This window comes from Lygodium microphyllum, chromosome 26 (assembly GCF_053477565.2).
Source record: "Lygodium microphyllum isolate KBCC chromosome 26, Lygodium_microphyllum_v1.1.10, whole genome shotgun sequence".
Taxonomy (NCBI): domain Eukaryota; kingdom Viridiplantae; phylum Streptophyta; class Polypodiopsida; order Schizaeales; family Lygodiaceae; genus Lygodium; species Lygodium microphyllum.
Window position 1 is genome coordinate 28,353,112 of NC_141160.1, and position 19,871 is coordinate 28,372,982.

The 19,871-nt window shown below is 40.8% G+C and overlaps 1 protein-coding gene across 2 annotated transcripts; it reads left to right on the forward strand.

Moving 5' to 3' along the window:
- The first annotated feature begins 12,891 nt into the window (after window positions 1-12,891).
- On the forward strand, window positions 12,892-19,577 carry LOC148013087 (Nuclear transport factor 2 (NTF2) family protein). 2 transcript variants are annotated; one of them, XM_087668288.1, is made up of 5 exons: window positions 12,892-13,410; window positions 18,409-18,563; window positions 18,660-18,731; window positions 18,838-18,889; window positions 19,039-19,577. In XM_087668288.1, exons 1-5 carry the CDS (start codon window positions 12,969-12,971, stop codon window positions 19,077-19,079), a joined length of 762 nt encoding a protein of 253 aa, XP_087524414.1. In that variant the 5' UTR covers window positions 12,892-12,968; the 3' UTR covers window positions 19,080-19,577. The 2 variants fall into 2 exon arrangements, with proteins under 2 accessions (XP_087524414.1, XP_087524413.1); XM_087668287.1 differs by having other exon boundaries at window positions 18,660-18,726; window positions 19,039-19,574.
- Window positions 19,578-19,871: the final 294 nt, after the last annotated feature.

Sequence of the window (19,871 nt, forward strand, 5' to 3'; positions counted from 1 at the left end):
TTCGCTCAGCGTTAAGTCTCCTTCTAGGGCTCTCTCATGATCCATTCGATTTCTGCCGGCTAAGTTCAGCACTCGCTCTACCTCGCACAACTCCGTGCTTTGCCTTTGACTCCTGACCTGCTGGTCTCTATTGTACATGGATATGCCTTGCAATGCCTTATGGGCTAGCTTCCTCTCTTCTTCTAAGTCTGCGATGATAGCATATGTTGTCCGACCACGGTGCTCATATCGGGCGTGCACATCATAGCTGCTGACCAATTGCTGAATAGCCTCTGGGAAGACGCCCAAGTCGAGTTCCTCGTTGGACCTCCAGTCCAAGCTTTCCTCCGCCATAATCGAGTTCTCGTGTTTCGCCAAGCTATCGATCGAATTGAGTGGGTTTGTCAAATCCCCTTTGTTTGCGCCACTTGCTTGATGGCGTGTTGATGGATTGTCTCCGTCTGTGGGTTCTCTCCTATTCGTGGGTTCCTTGAGTGGCTTATCTGAGTGAGTTCCTTGACTTATTAAATATAGTCCTCAAGTTATCTCCACTCCGTGAGTGTGTTCTTTCTAGTGCACGTGTGTTCAATCAGGCTTTCAATTTTTCTTAAGTGCACTTCAAGTGCGGAAATTCAAGGTGCATGCGGCAAACAGTCTCTAAGCGTCTCATGCACCCTCGGTCCTTATAGGCTTTGTAGATCAATTCTCTGGCCGTCTAGGCGGGATTTAGGGCCTTTTGGCTATGTTGTCTTGCCATTTTTTGGGCTCGATCAGGGTTTTATGGCTGGGCGGGTTACCTTCTAGGTCAAGTCAAATCTCTAAGACTAAGTTAGGCACACACTCGGCCCAACAGGTCCAAATTGCAGGGGCTGAGCGAGTGACTCAGACAGGCCGAATCGCGCCTATCCGAGCACAAAAAGTTTTTTTAGTAGGCCGAGTTCCGAGTGGAATGACTCGAACGGGCCAAGCCAGATGATGGGCCGAGGTCCGAGTCGAGTGCTGGGCCGAGTGGACCTCGAGCCGAGTGGACTTCGGGCCGAGTGTCGGTTTGCTCAAAGGGCCGAGTGGAGTATCGGGTCCAAGGGCCGATTAGGGTTTTCGGGTCGAGGTCTGAATGGGCGGGTCCGAGGGCCGAGTTTGGGACTCGGCCTAACAAGCGCCGTTCAAACGGGCCGAACGTGGCGCGACGAATACCGCATAATGATGATTTCGATCAAATCTCCCTAGTCAGGCAATCATCCTCTGCATAAAATTTCAGATCATGTCTAAGGCACCAAGGGAAGTGATTGGTATGCCTAGGGTGAGCAGTAGGCTCTCCGACGACGCGATCGAATCAAATCTTTGCGGGGTCTCTCTCTCTCTCTCTCTCTCTCTCTCTCTCTCTCTCTCTCTCTTTCTCTCTCTCTCTCTGCAATGGTTGCAAATGAGCTCTCCCTTGGCCTCATGGCCCTTAAACCCCTTCCCGGGCAGGGCTTTGATACTCTCAATCACTCACTTGCCGACATTAAGCATCCCAAGCTAGCTTTTTGCCATTTTTTGCATGTTCTATGCCTTGTTTTGCCCTGTTTGCAACGATAAACCCTACCCTTTTTCGGTTCGATTTCCTAATGCTATCCTACACTAAATGCAACGAGAATCGAAAGCAACAAACTGACATGATTTCTCCCTATTTTCTAATCATCAAACAAACTAACTAACCCAAAATACTTACTTGTTTCGAAGATCAAAACATCCAACCTTCCTACCTACCTCAAGCTCTGTTTCAGGGGAGAATTCCTTACTTCGATGCTTGATATGGGGCGCGCAAGCGCTCAATCTTGAATCCGTGGTCCCGACAACGGAACCAAAATGTGGGAGCTTTCGCTCAACCGCCAAGACCCACGGACCGCTTATTGTTTCAAGCCTTCCAAGCGAGCTCTAATGACTACCTCTCACATAGCCGACGCACCCTCGATCCTACGAGTATAGTGAGCTTACCTTGATGCTGATATGAGTTGCCTCCTCTCTTTCGCACTCCGGTAGCTCCACGATCCTAGATGCTAGCTCAAGCATGCTCAAGCCTCCTCCATCTCCAAGCTCCAATCGCCATAGCCGTGCATGCAAGAGAAGGAAAGAGAAGAGAAGAGAAGAGGAGATGGTGAAGAGCTTCACTCCCTTGATCCCTCACTCCCACTCACTCACTCCCTCACACTCACAATCACTCCCTCTCTCAAGAGCACACACTAGCAAGGACAGGAGAAGAAGAGAAGAAGAGAAGAGCTCTTGTTGGGCACACGCCAAAGAATGAGCTTCCATTCACTTTTTGAACTTTATATATACAAACCCTAAAACCCCATGGGCACCCATCCTTTTTTACATGACCGGCCATTGTGGCAAGGTCCCTTTTTTTAATTTGCTCTTTTTGCTTCATGCCCTAGGCCTATATTCGACTATTCTTTTACAGGTGGCACAGGAGGGAGCCTGGTGCTCTTTTACAAGAGTTTTTGGAGTTTTTGAGGTGCCTTTTATTTAAAGCTACGCTTTTGGCCCCGGCTTAGCTTTGGAGGCTGCCTGCGTGTCCTTGCTCCTTTTTCATCTTCTTTCTGCTTTTTCATTCGTCCTTCCACCTTCTCGGCTTGGGGTTAACACATAGTTATTCTTACACTGTGATTGAAACTCTCTGTACCTAAGCATTAGGATTGGACAAGTTGGGCTCAAAACTTGTGCAATTCAAAGCAGTTATGGCACACAAGGAGAGAAATCTATCACCTTGAATTGTACAGCAAGACTTGAGCTCACAAGTGCTCAAATTGTTGAGAAGAAAGTCAATTGATTGTGAAGTGGATTGCACTCATTGTGGTTTAACGCTTATTCACACATTGCACTTGAATTGCAAAGTAAAAAAGTCTGCTTGAGCACCACTGCCACAAAAGCACTTGCATTGCATTGAATCACAATTACTTGTGGAAATTTGAAAACTTGATTACATAGTGTGCATTGACATTCATTTGTATAAATTGGTAAAAAGATTGTTTGTGTCTAAAAGAAATAGCAAATGCATAATGAATTGATTTGAGAAAAGAACCACAAAGAGGAATCTGAGTCAACCAAGAGAGGCCAAGTAACACAAAAGAGACCCCAAAGTTGAAAGAAAGGACCAATGATTAGCTAACTCTATGACCATAGTAGTGTGAAAGGAAGAGCATCACTAAAAGACTAAGCCTATCATTAAAAATGTCTAAGGAATACATATGACAGAGACCCCAATAATTAACAAGCCTTACTAATTGACAAGGGCTCATAAGATGATGACCATTTGACCACCTAATGTGCAACACAATGGCCACTTGACAACCACCACAATGAGAAGTGTCTTCCTTGTAAGCCACCATCTCTCTATTTGACTTGATCAATCTCGTCAAGACCCTAGTCAAACAAGAAGAGTTAGAACCATGTCTAGTTCAAGCTCACAGATGACCTATATCACGAACCGCATGTTTGGGGGACTTACTCAAGCTACTACACTGAACACACACAATACACATAAGGAGAAGCTCACTCAACAGCATGCAAAGAGAGATGGAGGCAAAAAAAATTTCTTTTTGTTTTTTTTTTCTTCTTTCACACACTTTTCAATGTACACAAAGTATAGATAATATATAACATAAAGGAAAGTGGCCTACTAAGTCAAACAATACATAATAGACTATACGAATCGACTGGTGCTATAACTATGCCAGTTGTAGATAGGTATGCTAAACCAAAGATGATAAATTATAAGTCAATGGCCATGTAAGAGTCATAATGACCATTGATGTGCTAATTGTAGATGTGAAGACCCATCTAACTAGGTGGTCCATCTTCAATGTCCGCACATGTTGAGCTTGCCATCTCAACACTCCCCCTCAAGCTTAATTATATCTCTACAACTCCAAGTAAGCTTTGAAACTTTCAAAGATTCTCTCCACCCAATACCTTGATGAAGATATCAACTATCTAATCATGTGTGCTAATATATACCGAGTCTATCTCACCTACAAATATCTTCTCTCTCACAACGTGGTAATGCACTTCAATGTGTTTTGTCCTAACATGGAACACAAAAGTCCTAGCCAATTGTATGCTACTCATGTTGTCACAATGAATGACAACTAGACCATCTACCTACACATCTAAATCACCCAATAACTTCTACAGTGATACCACCTCACACACTGCTATAGTAGCACCTCTATGCTCAACCTTTGTACTCAATAAAGCAATTGTAGGTTGCTTTTTGATGCTCCTCATAACTGCTACACTACCAAGGGAAAACATGAATCCACTGGTAGATCTTCTATTAGACATGCTACTAGTCCCATTTGCATCTATGTATCCAAACATGTGTATATCCTTACATGCCTCATAAAAAAGTCCATAATGCAAAGTGGACTTCACATATCTCAATATGTGTCTAACTACATCCAAATGAGGCTTTCTGGGCATCTGCATAAATTTACTAACAAGGCCAACAACATAGCTCAAGTCTGTCCTTGTGATAGTCATTTAAATCAAACTCCCTACTATCCTCCTAAACATAGAAGGTTCTTCTATCTCATCCCCAACATCGGCACTCAACTTCACATTTTTCTCCAATGGCGTTGAAAGAGGTTTACATGTTGTCATATCATACTTAGACAACATAGCCATAATACCTTTTGAAAATAGCTAAAATTGAAGGTAAGCATGTGGGGATTAGGCCACCTCAAGTTTTGAGTTTTCACCAACTTGGAGAATGTGGTTGAAAAATATAAGATGGCCATGGAACTCATGGCCAATTGTGGTCTCAAAGGCTATATCATAGCAATGATTTTGATGATTATTGTAATAATCAGGGTATCCATCATGAATATACTATTCCCTACTCTCCTCAATAGAATGGTATTGCTAAACATAAAAACAGGACTATCCTCAATGCCATGTGATGGATGCTCATTCATTCTGGCTTATCTCAATATTTTTGGTCTGAAGCGGTCTCTTAACAATAGTATTTGTGCAAAATCATCTTCCTACAACTGCTCCTTTTGGTAAAATACCAATTACAAGATAGGTAAAACTCCTTCTGTTTCATATTTTCAAACCTTTGGATGTATTGTTTATATTCATGTACCCAAAGAGACTTGTAGAAGTACCAATCCATTACATAGTAGATAGCAAACCTTATAGCATAGAAAGGAGAAAGTAGTTCTAGCAAGGGGAAGGAGAAGGTGACAGAGGAGTTGATTGCTAATTGTGCAACTCTACATGAGCTAATGGCTCAACTTTGTATCATGCAATCACATATTAATGAGTTGGCAAAGGTACAACCCTTACCTAAAGTCACCACACCCAACCCAGAAGAAAACTATCACCCAGCAAATACCACAAAGAGCCTACAAGACACTTCCAAGGGGCACAATACAATAGGAAGGATAGGAGTCCTTGAGCGGATAATCAGAAAACTCAAAGAAAACAAGGCCAATGCACTTAAGGTGAACCAAGAGCTTTAGGAGTGATTAGAGAGAACAAGAGAAGAGTACAATATTTTCTTGATAGATTTAAAAAATCAAGTTGAGTATCTCCAAGCTCAATTGTTGGAATGGGACAAGGCATTTAAGGAGATTCAAGAAAAGCACAAGCAAGAGTCCCAACACAAGTTTTAGAAGTGCAACTCAGTGATCGTGGATCTCCAACAGTAGCTAAAAGAGCATGACACTATGCTCAAAGATCTCCAAGAGAAATAGGTACAAGATCTTAGGATTAGCTATACAAGCATGACATAGCTCTTAAAAAGCTTTAGGATAAGCTTAAGAGCTAGGTGACTGCCATGAATGAGCTTCAAGATAGGCTCATGAGGCAAGACCAATCACTTGGAGACTATAAAACAAAAATACCTGAGCTAAGCACACAGATAATGGTAATCGACTACCATCTCATAGACACTAAGATTGAAGTAGCCTAGGAGAAAGCAAAGATATATTTACATGAGATGAGGCACCTAGAGCATTAGCAAATATAGGGTCAATGGAGTGCCTCATATACAGGCTTGTAGGAGACCATTTCCAATAGCTTGTTAGGAGCCGTGAGCATGGTAGAACATGACATGCACAGGCTCTATGAGACCACCTTGATGAAGCTTAGTAGTGACTTAGGAGTAGCCCTATACAGCAAAAGCCAGCACAAAGTCCTATTAGAAGCCTACAAATTGATTATGGTGAAGCAATAGGAGCTATTTAGAGAAGCCACAATCATAGCCTATATGCCTCAATCTAAGAGTCTAGAAGAACTCAAGTCCCAACTAGGATTGCTTTCCAACAACACCTTGGAAAGCATGGAGAAAATTCAATGAATCAACCTAATAACATAGGGGCCAAACCAAGAAGACCTAATCCAATAGTTAAAGCAAAAAGGCATGAACTCAAGGCAATAGGATTGATATGACCTGAATAGTCCCAATTGACCTTTCCCTTTTCCCTAGACCCACCCAAAATCATGAGAATTCCCATGGATCTACCAAACTTACCAAATTTTGACATAGGGGAGTTAGGGTAGCCAATAGTTGAAGAGGAAGACCCAAAGCAAGAGGCCTACATGGCCATGGTCTAGACCTTGCGAGCTCAGCCATAAAGAGTGATAGAGTATCCCATCCCCCCTGAGCTCTTACCATGGGAAGAGGAAGAAAATACAAAGAAGACAATACATAAATATTAAGAGAATTAAGAGGTCAACCCTACTATGAAGTTTGACTTCAAGGTGAACAAGGAAAGCCGATTCACGAAGCCACTGCCCTTGTGCACTGTAGGACTATTCATATGAACAAACTGAAAACATTACCTGTAAAGTGGCTTAATCCCCTACAAGTGGAAGCTTATCAAAAGTCTTGCATGATTTAGGGAAGTAGAGGGGGATGTCTAAAATTGAACCCCATGGAAGTATGGTCAAGACTACCAAAATGGCAATATCCTCTTGTGGAAGGCAATAAGATGGCCTAGGAAGCTTTCATCTATTCTTGAAAGGAGGATTGGGAAAATCCACTTTTTTGTCCCTACCCAAGAAGGCATGGCCGAGATTATCAGGAAAATGAATATGGGAGGTATAATTTACCAAAGATCCCCAATATTAGAGTAACCCATGTTGATAGAATATACATGTTCTATCCAATTGACCTAATGCCCCTCCTTTGTGCATTTCACAAGAGAGTTTGCTAGTCCCAAACCACCACCTATAACTATCTCTAGCTCCTCATCAGGCTCTTCCATGAACCAGTAACCCCTTATGAAGATGAGCCACCCCTACCCTTCTTCAACATCAATATTGGAATTGATCGAGTAGGAATGGTTCATCTTCACCTCCACACCCTATTATTGCCAACCTATTACTGGAGGACATGGTGGAAAACAAATTCGCCACATGTTCACACTCATTCTTTCAAGAGACATCACTGTAGTTATGGGAGTATGTCAAGTAGTATCTTCTCAACAAGGGTTGTTTGGAGTGCACACTCAAGCCTATATTTGAGTGATCTATTCCTCCTTGGTACCTTGTAAATTGTTGCGTATTTATTCAAAGGGAAAAAGAAAAGAAAAGCACATACACATTTATTGCATCTAAGGCAATCCCCTAACCCCTTCCCCACATCACAACCCAAAGGCACATCAAGGGCAAGACATCCCAAGCCTTCTTGGATGATGTATCACCTTGAGGAAAGCACCACACCACACTCTATCACCAACTTGGTCGTCAAGTGTGGGACAACATTTCAAGTTTACTTGGAATTCAATCCAGCTCCCAGTTCTACATGCACGAGCATGCTCCCACTGCACGAGTAGTTAAACATACCTCCCTAAGTAGAGCATATGTCAAACAAGTACCATAAAGCTCCTAAGAAACCATCAACATTAGTGGCCCGTTTCCATCATCATATCTTCATCATTGGGGCCATGGCTTCTTTCTTCTCTACAAGCCACCTCAAATGCTTTCAATTCCTTGTACCACACCACCCACATCTCTTTTGCCACATCACACTATCCACCCCTACCACTTTTCGCATTAGACATCCCACAGCCTCTCACTAGTAGCCACACCATCTGGTTGGCAAACATGCCATGAGATTGGCACTCATCTAGAAGGGGAATGAATGTTAATGCAAAAAGATTGGGCAAGACAAAGAAAATCACTCTAGATCAATTTTGATACAAATTTTGGAAGACATTGATTATTTTTTTACAAATGTTGGATACTATCATTTATTTTTTAACTCTTGGTGCCATTATTTTATAAGAGCCAGGCTCCCTCTCGTGCAACTTGTACTTGGCAACTACCATACCATGTCATCTCTTGCCAAATCTATGCTCATCTAATGTATGTGGAGGCCGTAAAGGGTCGATGATGAAGAGCACTAGCGTGGATTGTGGAGTTTACTAAGTGCAACCATTGTGACTCAGTGGAGTGCCTTGCAAGCTCACCACAAGCTAATTATTGTCTTCATAGATTGTGTGAGAGGCTAGGTGAGAGATAGTCATCGTAGTTCATGGATTGAGCCTCTTGACCAACTAAGGGGGTGTCAAATGGCATGCTCTGTTGAGATTTTGTAGTGCAACAAAATCCCCAAATTTTAATCTAGATGAAGCACTAAAAAGGAACATTTTATTAATTTCACATATACATTAAAAGTGTATCTAGTTTTATGGCTTTGAAACTTTTACAATGCCTTGTTAGGGTAGTATAAGTTTTTTTTTGCCACTCTTCCAATCAATTCAAAATTAACAAAAATGAAGATTTCATATCTGTGATTGTAGCCAAAATGTGAAGAGTTTCTCTTATATCTACCAATTTCTTATTTACTAACAAATACTTTGAATCCTCATTGACCACATGGATATTCATAGTAAAGTGATCATCGCTTTCCTCAAAGTCCAAAGATGAATTGCCTTAAGATATTGTATGATAACATGATGATATCCTTAGAAAGATCCTCCAAAGAAACAAATAACCCTTGTATACTTTCTCCATTGATTTCCAATCTGATCTCAAGATTTAATCTAATGCAGTCAACAAGATTTCATATCCAACCATATTATTTTGATTTTGTGCAAATATTTAAATGCCTTTAATAACCTTTGACCAAAGAACTATATGGTTCTATCATTAGGTGTATCACAATTTGTAAGTGAATCAAGATCATGTGCAAAAAGCTATTCCAACCTTCCACAGGCTTGTGTGCTTCCTAGAACAATGTATGTCCAACATTTAAAAAAAATGTTTTAATGAAGAAAGTTGGAGGATGGTCAAGGTAAATAAGGTTACCAAACCTACATGCATGATATTAAATATACTTATGAGTGACTCTAGCCGCTTCCATTCCACACTTGTTTATAGAACCACATATTTACAAAGTTCTCAAAGTTAGTCTTAAAGTTCATTGGACAAGGAAAATACAAAGAAAACATATAGTTGATCTTAAACTTTGAAAATATGAAAAGGGGATTCTAAACTTATCCATCTTTGATAGATATTTTGAAAAGTGGGATTATTTTTAATCATTTTTTAAATTTTAGAAATAAATTTTCAACCTTGATTTAATAGATATTTCAATATTTTTGCCATTTATCCTCTTTTGTGTACATCATCTCATGGTCATATTGTTTTGGTACCTTAGCTCAAATCCAACCTTATGTTTTAATGAACCTACCTCTATTCCAACTTCATTTCTTTTTAATACCTCATACTTCTTTCATGGTTTCTACAACTATGTATCTCTATATAGGTGTACACTTGCTACAATACAAGAGAGGATGATGTATGGCATCATCCTCTCTTTCATGGTTTCTATAACTATGCATCTCTATATGTTGTGCACTTACTACAATACAAGAGAGGATGATGTATGGCATCTAACCACGTTCAAGCTCCACGATTGGATAACAATGCTTTCCTCTTGCAAAGATACTCATAAGGCCAACAAACTCAAAAGAGAAAATGTCAACTTTCACTATGAAGAACAGATTTCAATCTTCAAATGATAAGATAACAAATGGCATCAAACATTCGACATGTGTAGTATGTAAAGGATCTTCAACTAGTGCCTTCTATGTGAGAAATAGATGAAGTTTATTTGTATTAGTAGAAAGTCGAATGTTACATATGTCCACATATGTTATTGTCCTCTTTACCTATTCATTAATCTCTTCATTTGTGAAAGTTAATCAAATGGCCCATTTGGCCTCAAAATTGATGCTAACATTGTTGCTATAGTTTGGGTGTTAAGTTTTATTCCGATCTTTATCATTCACAATTTAATAATAATCTTCTTGTTTTCCATGTTCTCATATATCAGAGAGGGGATCCAGATTTCTTTTAAAGGGTGGTTCTTAACAAAATGAACTACTCTAAAACACTTAAAACATGCATTTGGCAAATTTCTATATGCCACATCCTTGTCTTTTAGCATATTTCCTTTAGTATCTAAGGTTGGAAGATTTTGATTGATAATTGGCTCCATAAAAATTTTGTAGATGCCATCAAGGATCACTTTTGAATATGGTTTGCCTCCCATGATTTTTTTGGAAGAAGGGTTAAGAAATGCAAATAAGTATAATGAAAGATTTGGAAATTTGAACCAAACTCGGACCTTAATCAACTTTAGTCCATTGGTTTCACACTTCTTAGTCCACTTCAAGTGGGTGAGGAGGAAATCACAAAACATCCATTGTCCATGGATGAGAACATTAATCACCATGCCTTTATTCTCACACATAAAAAATATATATGATTTGGGAATTGGGTACAATGGTCTTTCTAGTTTGTGGCTTCCCAATCAAAATTCATCCAATTGTTTATCAATTTTGTAGGAGGTTTGGCCCCATGGCAAAGCCCAATCAAAGCTCTCGACCTATAGATTGTAGTCTAAAGATCATAGTTAGTGAAAGACACAAGAAACATAGACATATCTTTTTGCATTTTTGACATAGCTTGAGTCTCTTTGTCTTTCCTACTATCCAATTCCCCAAGATTTTGGTGGGGAAGTTTAGCAACTCTTGGTTGCTACAACCTTGAAATTGATGGTCATTCTCTCCTCTACAACTTCCTTGAGGTTAATGATGAAAGATGTCTAGAGATTGTCCTGGAAGATTTGAACTTGGTTCTAGCCATTGGATCTTGGAGGATGCCTCCATGCCAAAAAGAATGTACAATAGAATGTTGAGGAATTGATTGCTGGAAGAGAGGACTATCAAATCTATATTGGAACAAGTGTTGAAGTTTATGTTAAACCAAATGCATGTTGAAGAGAGTTTTTTAAGAAAGTTGAGCCTCATGTTGCATCATGCTAATCGAGGATACAAAGCCAAATTGGAGAGGAGTCCCATGATGTTGTAGACATAAGCATATATGTGAAGCCATGATGGCTTCCCCAATCGAGGGGGGGGGGGGGGGGTGTTTCCTAAATAAAAGGCATTGGGAACATGTGAAGGCCCAAGAAGACAATGTGATGAGAATTGTGCAAGAAAAGAGTGTGAGAATGGGCTAATAAGGAGTTTTTATGAGAATGCATGGAGAGCCTAAAGTTTGGGTCAAATTTTCTTTAATAAATATAAAAATCTTAAAAATATATAGGACCATCCTTAAACAGAACACTAAAGCTTTGCAAAGGTAGGAGAAAACATAGAGAGATAGGAAGACTAAAGGTAATGGTGCGATCCAAATTTGTTTAAAACTCATGGGTTATATAAGATGGGCACTTACCAAGGCCTACTAGCTCAAGTGGTAGTGAGATGGTGTTAAACCTAAGGTCAAGGTTCCATTCTCACGAGTAGCAATCAAAGCACCTTGTCTAGTCACCAAAATGGATGTTGTAATGGGACCATGCATTGAGTTGGTAGTTTGGGTGCCCTTAGAGTTGCGATATACACAAGTCCATGGACTTGTGTGCAAGAGACTTTTGCTTGCAAAACAACATGGTCATGTGCATGATGAAACCTCATTGGAGCCCACATATAGCACGCGCGTGCACACACATGGAACAAATGTACTAGTGTACAAAGGAGAGACAAAATGCAATTTGCGCACTACTAATCGATATTAAGTTGACTAATGAGAGTTCCAAGCAAGGTGTTGGCAGTGGGCTTGGAACCTAACGTAAGTCTCATGTAAGTTAATTGATTTGTTTTTAACAAAGGCCCCATACACGTCCATATGTACAAGTTAATTAATTTGTTTTTAATAAAGGCCACAAGCATGCCGATCTATTATCGAATGGCATAGGTCTATTGACATGTGCATGTCTTGCACCTTAAGTAAGTTTAGATGTAGGACCTGACATTTCAATTAATACAAGTATCTCTTCATGTGTAATATAAGACTGATAGTAAAGTAAAATAAGATTCACGCAATACCCAAGTAAATTTTACTTGCACAAGTTTACATAGTCAAGTTCGACATCGTGTGACTAGTTTATTTAACCACTCGTAACTCTTTAGAGACCTTATGGAGTACCATAAAAAAGAGGGCCACTCTTACTTTGACTAGGCTAGGACCCCACCTATGCCAATGAGGTGAGAGGGTATTTGAGGTGAGAGAGTTGTATATATATATATATATATATATATATATAGAGAGAGAGAGAGAGAGAGAGAGAGAGAGAGAGAGAGAGAGAGAGAGAGAGAGGTGAGTTAGAGAGAGAAAAGGGTATTGAGGAGAGAGAATACTATTTCCACTTATAAATGATTGCCAAGTCTTTGGGCTTCTCCAAGTTAATAGAATACGATGATTAAATCTAGAAAGTTATGACTCAAAGTTAAGAATGGTCAAATAAGCCTAGCATAAGTGCTATTAATTAATTAATTAATTAAACTTAGACTATGCAAATTTGTGCAAGTTACATTTAATTAGGCATGGCTTGTGGCTCTAGTCGTGACATGTGGACGATAGACATCGTGGCGTCGCACACGCTCGCGACATGTACCAGCTGTAGGCAGTGAGTGAGCTCGCAAGACATGGCAACGACTCTGAGTGCTGTATTGGCAGCATCATCCCTATTTTCTTCTTCTTCTTCTTCTTCTTCCATCCTCCAGCAACCACATCGGCAAGTCATCAAGCATCGCTCTCTGCTCAGGGGTCATCGTCTTCATCATCATCATCGGGCAGGGAGCACCGTCAGGAAGCAGCTCTCCCCTGTGCTTGCCGCTGCGGGCAGGCCGCCCGGCAGCGGCCCGGCGGCCAGTGAGAAGGTGGAAAGAGATGGTGACGACGAGGCGAATGTTGTCCTGCGTCTCGCGTGGTACGGCGCAGAGGCACTCGGCAACATCGTGGCTGCCTTCAACCCCAAGTCCTCCGTCTCCCTCTCTGACAGCCCCGACTCGATTCGCGGCCCTCTCACCCGCGAATACGTCATCGATGCAGTCAAGGATGACTATGCCAAAGGCTACTTTGTCACAGGTATTCCTGCTCTTTCATTCTTAAACTCTGGCTTCCATAGAATGTGCCTTTAAGATTCGCACGCGATGATCGGATTCACGCATTCACTCCTGTGAAGATGCAGTAATCCTGAATAGGATAACGAAGAAGATTCCACACAAGCCAATTTGAATCCCAATTCTAAAGTAACACAATGAGCTAAAGGCGCTATCAAATTGTATAGTACTATAGCATTGAAATTTTCTTTTCAAGAGACACGGACAATCCAACCTTCACTAGACCCAAAGGTTTTGATGAAATGTGTTTGCTGCACGAGCACCGCCTGGAATGACATCGGATATGTTATGTCATTTCTTTGAAGAGGATTCCATGCAAGCACAAGATGCCTGATCACCCAGCATCAGGAATCTTTAAATCCATAGTGTTTCTATGAACAGAGATGTCATAGAGCTTTGGGACTGCACCAACCACAGCTGAACTATAGCAGAGGGACTACAGCAGAAGGACGAGCTAATCATGCAGTCTTGGACACACCTAGCTGAATTCATCCATGAGAAAGCAAGCTGGTCAATGAACAGGCACAAAACTGGACAGCAGGCCAAATGTGCAGCAATATTAGATTTTAACCAGTCAGGTAGGTTGGAAAGGTTATATGGCAAGCATTTGATACGATTGTTGGCAACTTGGTCAAAATTTGGAGCACAATCTGCAGCAGTTGCAAGCTGCAAACATAGGCAAGATTATGCGAACTCTGGAGTTTGGGCACACACTCTCCATTGCAAATGATTTGAGAGTGCACAAGAAGGCTAAGATAAGATGTTCTCTTGTTCTATCATAGTCATAATGAACAGAATAGATACACAGTGCATATGGATGCCTCCATGACTGAGAAGACGGATGAGGATAGATATCTGTCTCGGCAGTTATGTCTTTCCATGTCTTTCTCTGTGTCCATCTCCTAGTGAGCTCTGGCACTGGGCATCCAGCTTGATTTGGCTGCCCAAAGCTGCTCAATTCCTGTGCAGCTGCCACATGGTATTTCCCTCAGTAGTCTGCATTTTTCTCCAGTAGTCAGGTAGTTTATGCAGCTTCTTGGCAACATTTTCAGGTCCAAAATGCAGGTTAGCCAGTTGCATTATGGTTGGCTATTTATGGCTTTTCCTCCTCTGCTGGCAGACACTTATCTCTCTAGCCAGTCATCATTTTCTCTTGTCTCTCCTCATCATCAATGTTCCTTCCCCTTTGCTGCTCTGTCCAGTGCCCTCGCTGCCCTGCCCTTCTGGCACTTATCCAAGGCCCTCAGTCTGGTATTTGGTCCTGGTTTGTTTCCAGCATCATTCATTCACGTTCTCCCTTCTCCATGTTCATTGTCTCTTTCTCAGTTGTGTTTCCCACTTCTACATTCATGCTCACATGGTATCATCACCAAGTGTGCTTCTGTGAGAGATTCTTGCTGCTTTTTGTGGCTGGTGTACCCTCTTCTCCCCAGTTGTCTCAACAGGCCTGTTCATGATCCTTGCATAGAGGCTCTCGGTGACAATTCGGCGGGCTTGCGGTCAGCAACCTTTGTCCATTTGAGGAATCTTCAGCAAGCTTTGGGCCTGCTTTTTGTGTTTTCCCTTGCTAGTTTACCTCAGGCCTGATCTCTCCTAGGGGCACTAGTTTTGAGGCCAATAGGTTACCCAATGTCCAAGATTATCATGATAATGTGTGCATTTCAATTTGTGTTCATTTGTTAATTGCTGTAATTAAGTGCTTGATCAGGTTTTACCACCCTCTCCGAGAAGATAGGCTTTTTTCATTATCTCTTTGCTTGCATTGCTCCACATCATTCTGACATGTGTTTCCAGTGTGATTGCTCTTCATGACTGCTCCAAAGTTTGTGTTTTGCTGCTACTCTAATCCAGCTGGCCTGAGCAATTGATTTGACAGCTGGGTAGCAGTTTTCAGCTACTGGGTGGCCTGCTTACTCTGCATTGTCAGTGCTGTACCTGTGTTTTTTCTGCCTCAGCCTGCAACTTGATCTACCCATCCATCGTTTTGCTTCAACTATTGCGTTTTCTTCTTGTGCACATTCATGTTTCTTAACAAGTGTCTACTTATGTTTTTCTCCTCTACATTTTCAGCCTGATCTACTCTCTTAAGGGAAGGTTCACATGTGTTGGTTGTCTTGCCTATTCACTACACTTCACATTTTGTTCCTCTCTCATCCCTCATTTGAATTCTTCTCTCTTGATCTTGTGCACCACTAAAGGCCTCAAACTTCACCCCTTTACCACCCTCATCATAGTCCTTTGTTGGTCCTTTTGGAGCCTCGTTATCATAAATTGATGGCTGCATAAATGTTGCATTGGCTGTATTTGCATTATAACTAGCACCATATGAAGTATTTCCATGACCAACATTCATTCGTTGTACGCCATACATACTAAGGGGTGCAGATGCATTACCATGTATGCTACTTTGTGCCCCAAGTATCATGCCAATGCTACCATACATGGGGTTTTGCATTCCACTTGCCATACCTAGATACATTGGACCTTTCATTCCATGCATTGGATGTTGCATACCATAAGGATTTGTACCACACATCCCATATACGGTCCCTGATCAGCCATGGCGTGGAATATCGTACCCACCCCAAAGTATCCGGAGTGCTCCATATTTGCATGCATGCCTTGCTATCCAAAATCTAGTGGATTGGCACTACTAAGTTGGCCTTGCATTTGCATGTCTTGCCCCATTGGCACTAGTTGCTTTTGCTCATTGACAACATTGGGAGCACCTTGAGACTATTTTGGCGTTTCCTTCAGTACATCCTACTATCCTGAAGCTCTAGATTGAGGACTAATTGGTAGACAAGAGAGAAAATCAGCTGAAAGGAGTGTCTATTGATTGGTATCTCTGATGGCAAATTTGATGGTGCCAACTTCTTCAAAAGGGAGGTAAAACCCCAATGTGACTAGTATGATTGGCAAGCCCTCCTCTTCTACCACCACCTCTCATTGAGGCAGAGAAGGAAACGTGCTGCCCTTGTCCACTTCTGTTGTGGGATCAATTGTCTCCTATCTTATAGCACATCTGATGGCTCCTCCTTCCCTCCTCAGCCTCCGAATGCTAGAATGACCCAGCCCCCAAACAGCCCTCCTCCAATGGGAAGTTTTGATAATAAGTGGCAGCTTGTTTTGCCACTTGGCCGCTTTCCAAAGGTAATTTCTAGCTTTAATTAATTAACTTTTAGAATTTAATTTTAAAATTTTAATTAATTCACAATTTGACCCTGCCCAAGAATTGGCTAGTGCCCATTCACATTAACTGTGCAAACCCTCATTGGACATTCAATTGTCCCACACATTAATTGGCCTAGGACTAGTATTACTTAAATAATTAATGCCTAGTCCCAATGTCACCACTGGACATTTAATGTCCTAATCAATGGCCTAGACCCAAACTGACACCAGACACCCACAAATACCTGTCCGGTATAACTTTGTATAGCTTTTGCCTATGCCACCCACTGATCACTTGGGTCACTAAGGCATTCATAGTCACTTAACTAACTTTGCATTCATTGTGCACCTTGCATGCGCACAACTTAATAATGCCAAAGCTAAGCATTAGAACTACACATCCTCACAACAGAACCGCTGTCTTAGGCTGAGCTTTTCCCCCTTGAACATGTTATGTATGATGAGAAGCTTATCAATTTCAAAGAAGAATAATCAATCGTGTAGTCTTCTTCTAGTTTTTGATAGTGTTTAGTCTAGTGTTGTAGCCAATATTAATACTATCATGTTGTGTGGGAAATCTCATACTTGGCATGTTCACTGGTTATCTGATTTGATTAGCTACTCATATTGTCTTGTCATTCAACTGCAGACACTATGGCTAGATCTGGCAAGCTCCATAACATTTGGAATATTTATGCAAACACTTCAGAGTTTGAAAGGCTGAGTCACCAGCACTGTTACTGAGCATTCTCCTTTCAGATATATTACATATAATGAGAAGGAAGGCATTTTAAAACGGGTAGTCTAGCGGCTTGTGTAGATCAACTCAATACCTACACAACTTGAGCATTTGGCTATCCCAACTATCTATCTAATTGCACATGAAGCTGGCCAATCAACTATAGCACTCCTATATCAACATTTTCTAAATGTCCTAGCCCTGTATCATGTGGGATAGGTCATACATGCTACTCATATGATGACTATCCGTCCCCTTAGAATATCACTTTGTATATCTCAATTGTCTTTATGGGTTGTTTATGCATCTTCTCTACATTGAAGATTACATCATTGTAGCATAATATATTTTTAGCCTTTGGATCCCATAAGTGGTATCTATCTTTTCTAAGTCTTTGTATCTATAAAAAGTGGATTTCCTTGACTTAGCATCAAGTTTATATCTATAAAACGTGGATTTCCTTGACTTAGCATCAATCTTGTTTTGCTTGTCCTTTGAAATAACTAATGAATTGCATTCACAACTTGAGTTTGAAACCTAGCCATGGCTGCACTACCAATGTAAAGTGGGATAGGGCCTTGGCCATTCTTGAAAGAAAGGTAGTGAATGACCCGGCTTGACAATTGCCGTGATAACAATGGCTGCTGCACTCCCTGCCTCGGGGTCTTCAGGGAATGAGCAAATTGACAATTGGTCTGTTGTTTTTGCCAGTATCAGAATGTTGTATAAGAGAATTGCTTTGTACTTGCAAGTTGGTAGCAAGTAGGAAAACCTTGAGAGCTCATATCTTGCATATGTAAGTAAGTATATCGTGTCCTATTTTGAGTTGCCAATTTTCTGTTTAGGGTGGATTGCCATCCTACCTAGAGTAGCATGCAGATATCTTACGACAAATGCATAGTATGCACTGTCATCTTGTTGTCTCTTTGTGCAGCCATCATTCTTCCATATTGAGGCTGTGCATACACAAGTGCATAGAAGTTAATCATCGTGTGCACACAACAGTGATGACTCTGGCTTTGTATCTCATATGTGGTTAAATGTATGCAGGAGATGTGACTACTGGAATTTATGAAGAGGACTGTGAGTTTGCAGACCCAGCAGGGTCCTTTAGAAGCTTGAAGCGCTTCAAGAATAACTGCAGCAACTTTGGTGCTCTGTTGGAGAAATCAGATGTGAAACTTACAAAATCAGAAGAATTCAGTGTGAGTTTCTGAAAATCAATGTGGTGAAGTGAATGGGATCCCATATCATTCAAGCTTGGTGTGTGTCTAATATTGTGGTACAGTAATGCTTCACAGGATAAATTTGTGGCATACTGGCGCTTCAGTTGTGTTTTGAAGTTCCCTTGGAGACCAATTCTGGCTTGTAGTGTATCTATGCCAACCTTTTATCTTGATTAATGATATTAATATGTCTTTGGATATGTAGTATTCGAAAAGTAGATTGATCCTGTGTTGTCTGACTCTCTTGTTGCAGCAACAGGGTTCACTGAATATTACTTTGATGCCACCACTGGGAGAATCTGCAGGTGTGAGCATGAAACTTGCTATAGACAAGTTAGGTTTAAAAGTAAAAACAGAAGTTTGTTGGATTACCACTGCAGTGACTACACTATGTTGGCAATGTTGTTGTTTCACTGCATTTTAGTTAATCAGTGCAAGCTTCTGGTTCATGCAGGCACAAGGAAAATTGGGATGTCCCTAAAATGGCTCTATTAGGACAGGTCTTCAAGCCCAACCCTAGCTTGCGGAAAAAATAGTTAATGGGTAAATGGTGATACTTGGAATCGAAGCCATCAATCATGTACATAATCTCTCTTTACGTTCATCAATTCCAGGCACAAGGATTAGCATTGGTCCTGGGTAGATTGAATAAGCCTAACAAGTGCTGCCAATGTATAAGGTTTAGTGCCTTCCTTAGAGTACTGTAGAAATCTAGCTCATTTTTGGAACAATGCTGCAGCAACCCTCGTAACACTGGACCTTTGGGTTCAATTTAGTGTATCTGGGATTAAAGATAGAAGAACATAAGTATTCTAGATAGATTGTCTATAGTTGGCAGAATTTATAGGCTAGGTAATGGAATTATCCCCAACTTCAAATTAGCAAGACAACCAAGTGACATTTCTAAGCAACCTGATTGAATTGTTTAAAAAGTCACATCCACTACTCTTCATGCAATAAATAACTAGTTTATCTTGCCATCTTTAAGTAAAAATTTCAGGAGGAAATAGTATTGATTATAGCGGCAATAATCCAATTATTATTTTTCTGTGAAACCTTCATATCTAATTCACAATAGTTTTGGGTAACATGGCCCTGAACTGCAAATTTTGCCAAAAAAGAGCCTATGAAATATTGTACAAGAGGTTTTGAATTAAGAAATTTTGGGAAATTCATTTAATGCCTTGGGAAAAAGGTAAAACATTTAAGATTAAGGTTTTTTGTTCTAGCTCTCAATATTTGTTTTTCTTGCACATTGGATGAAACTACTTGTTTAAATAGGATGGG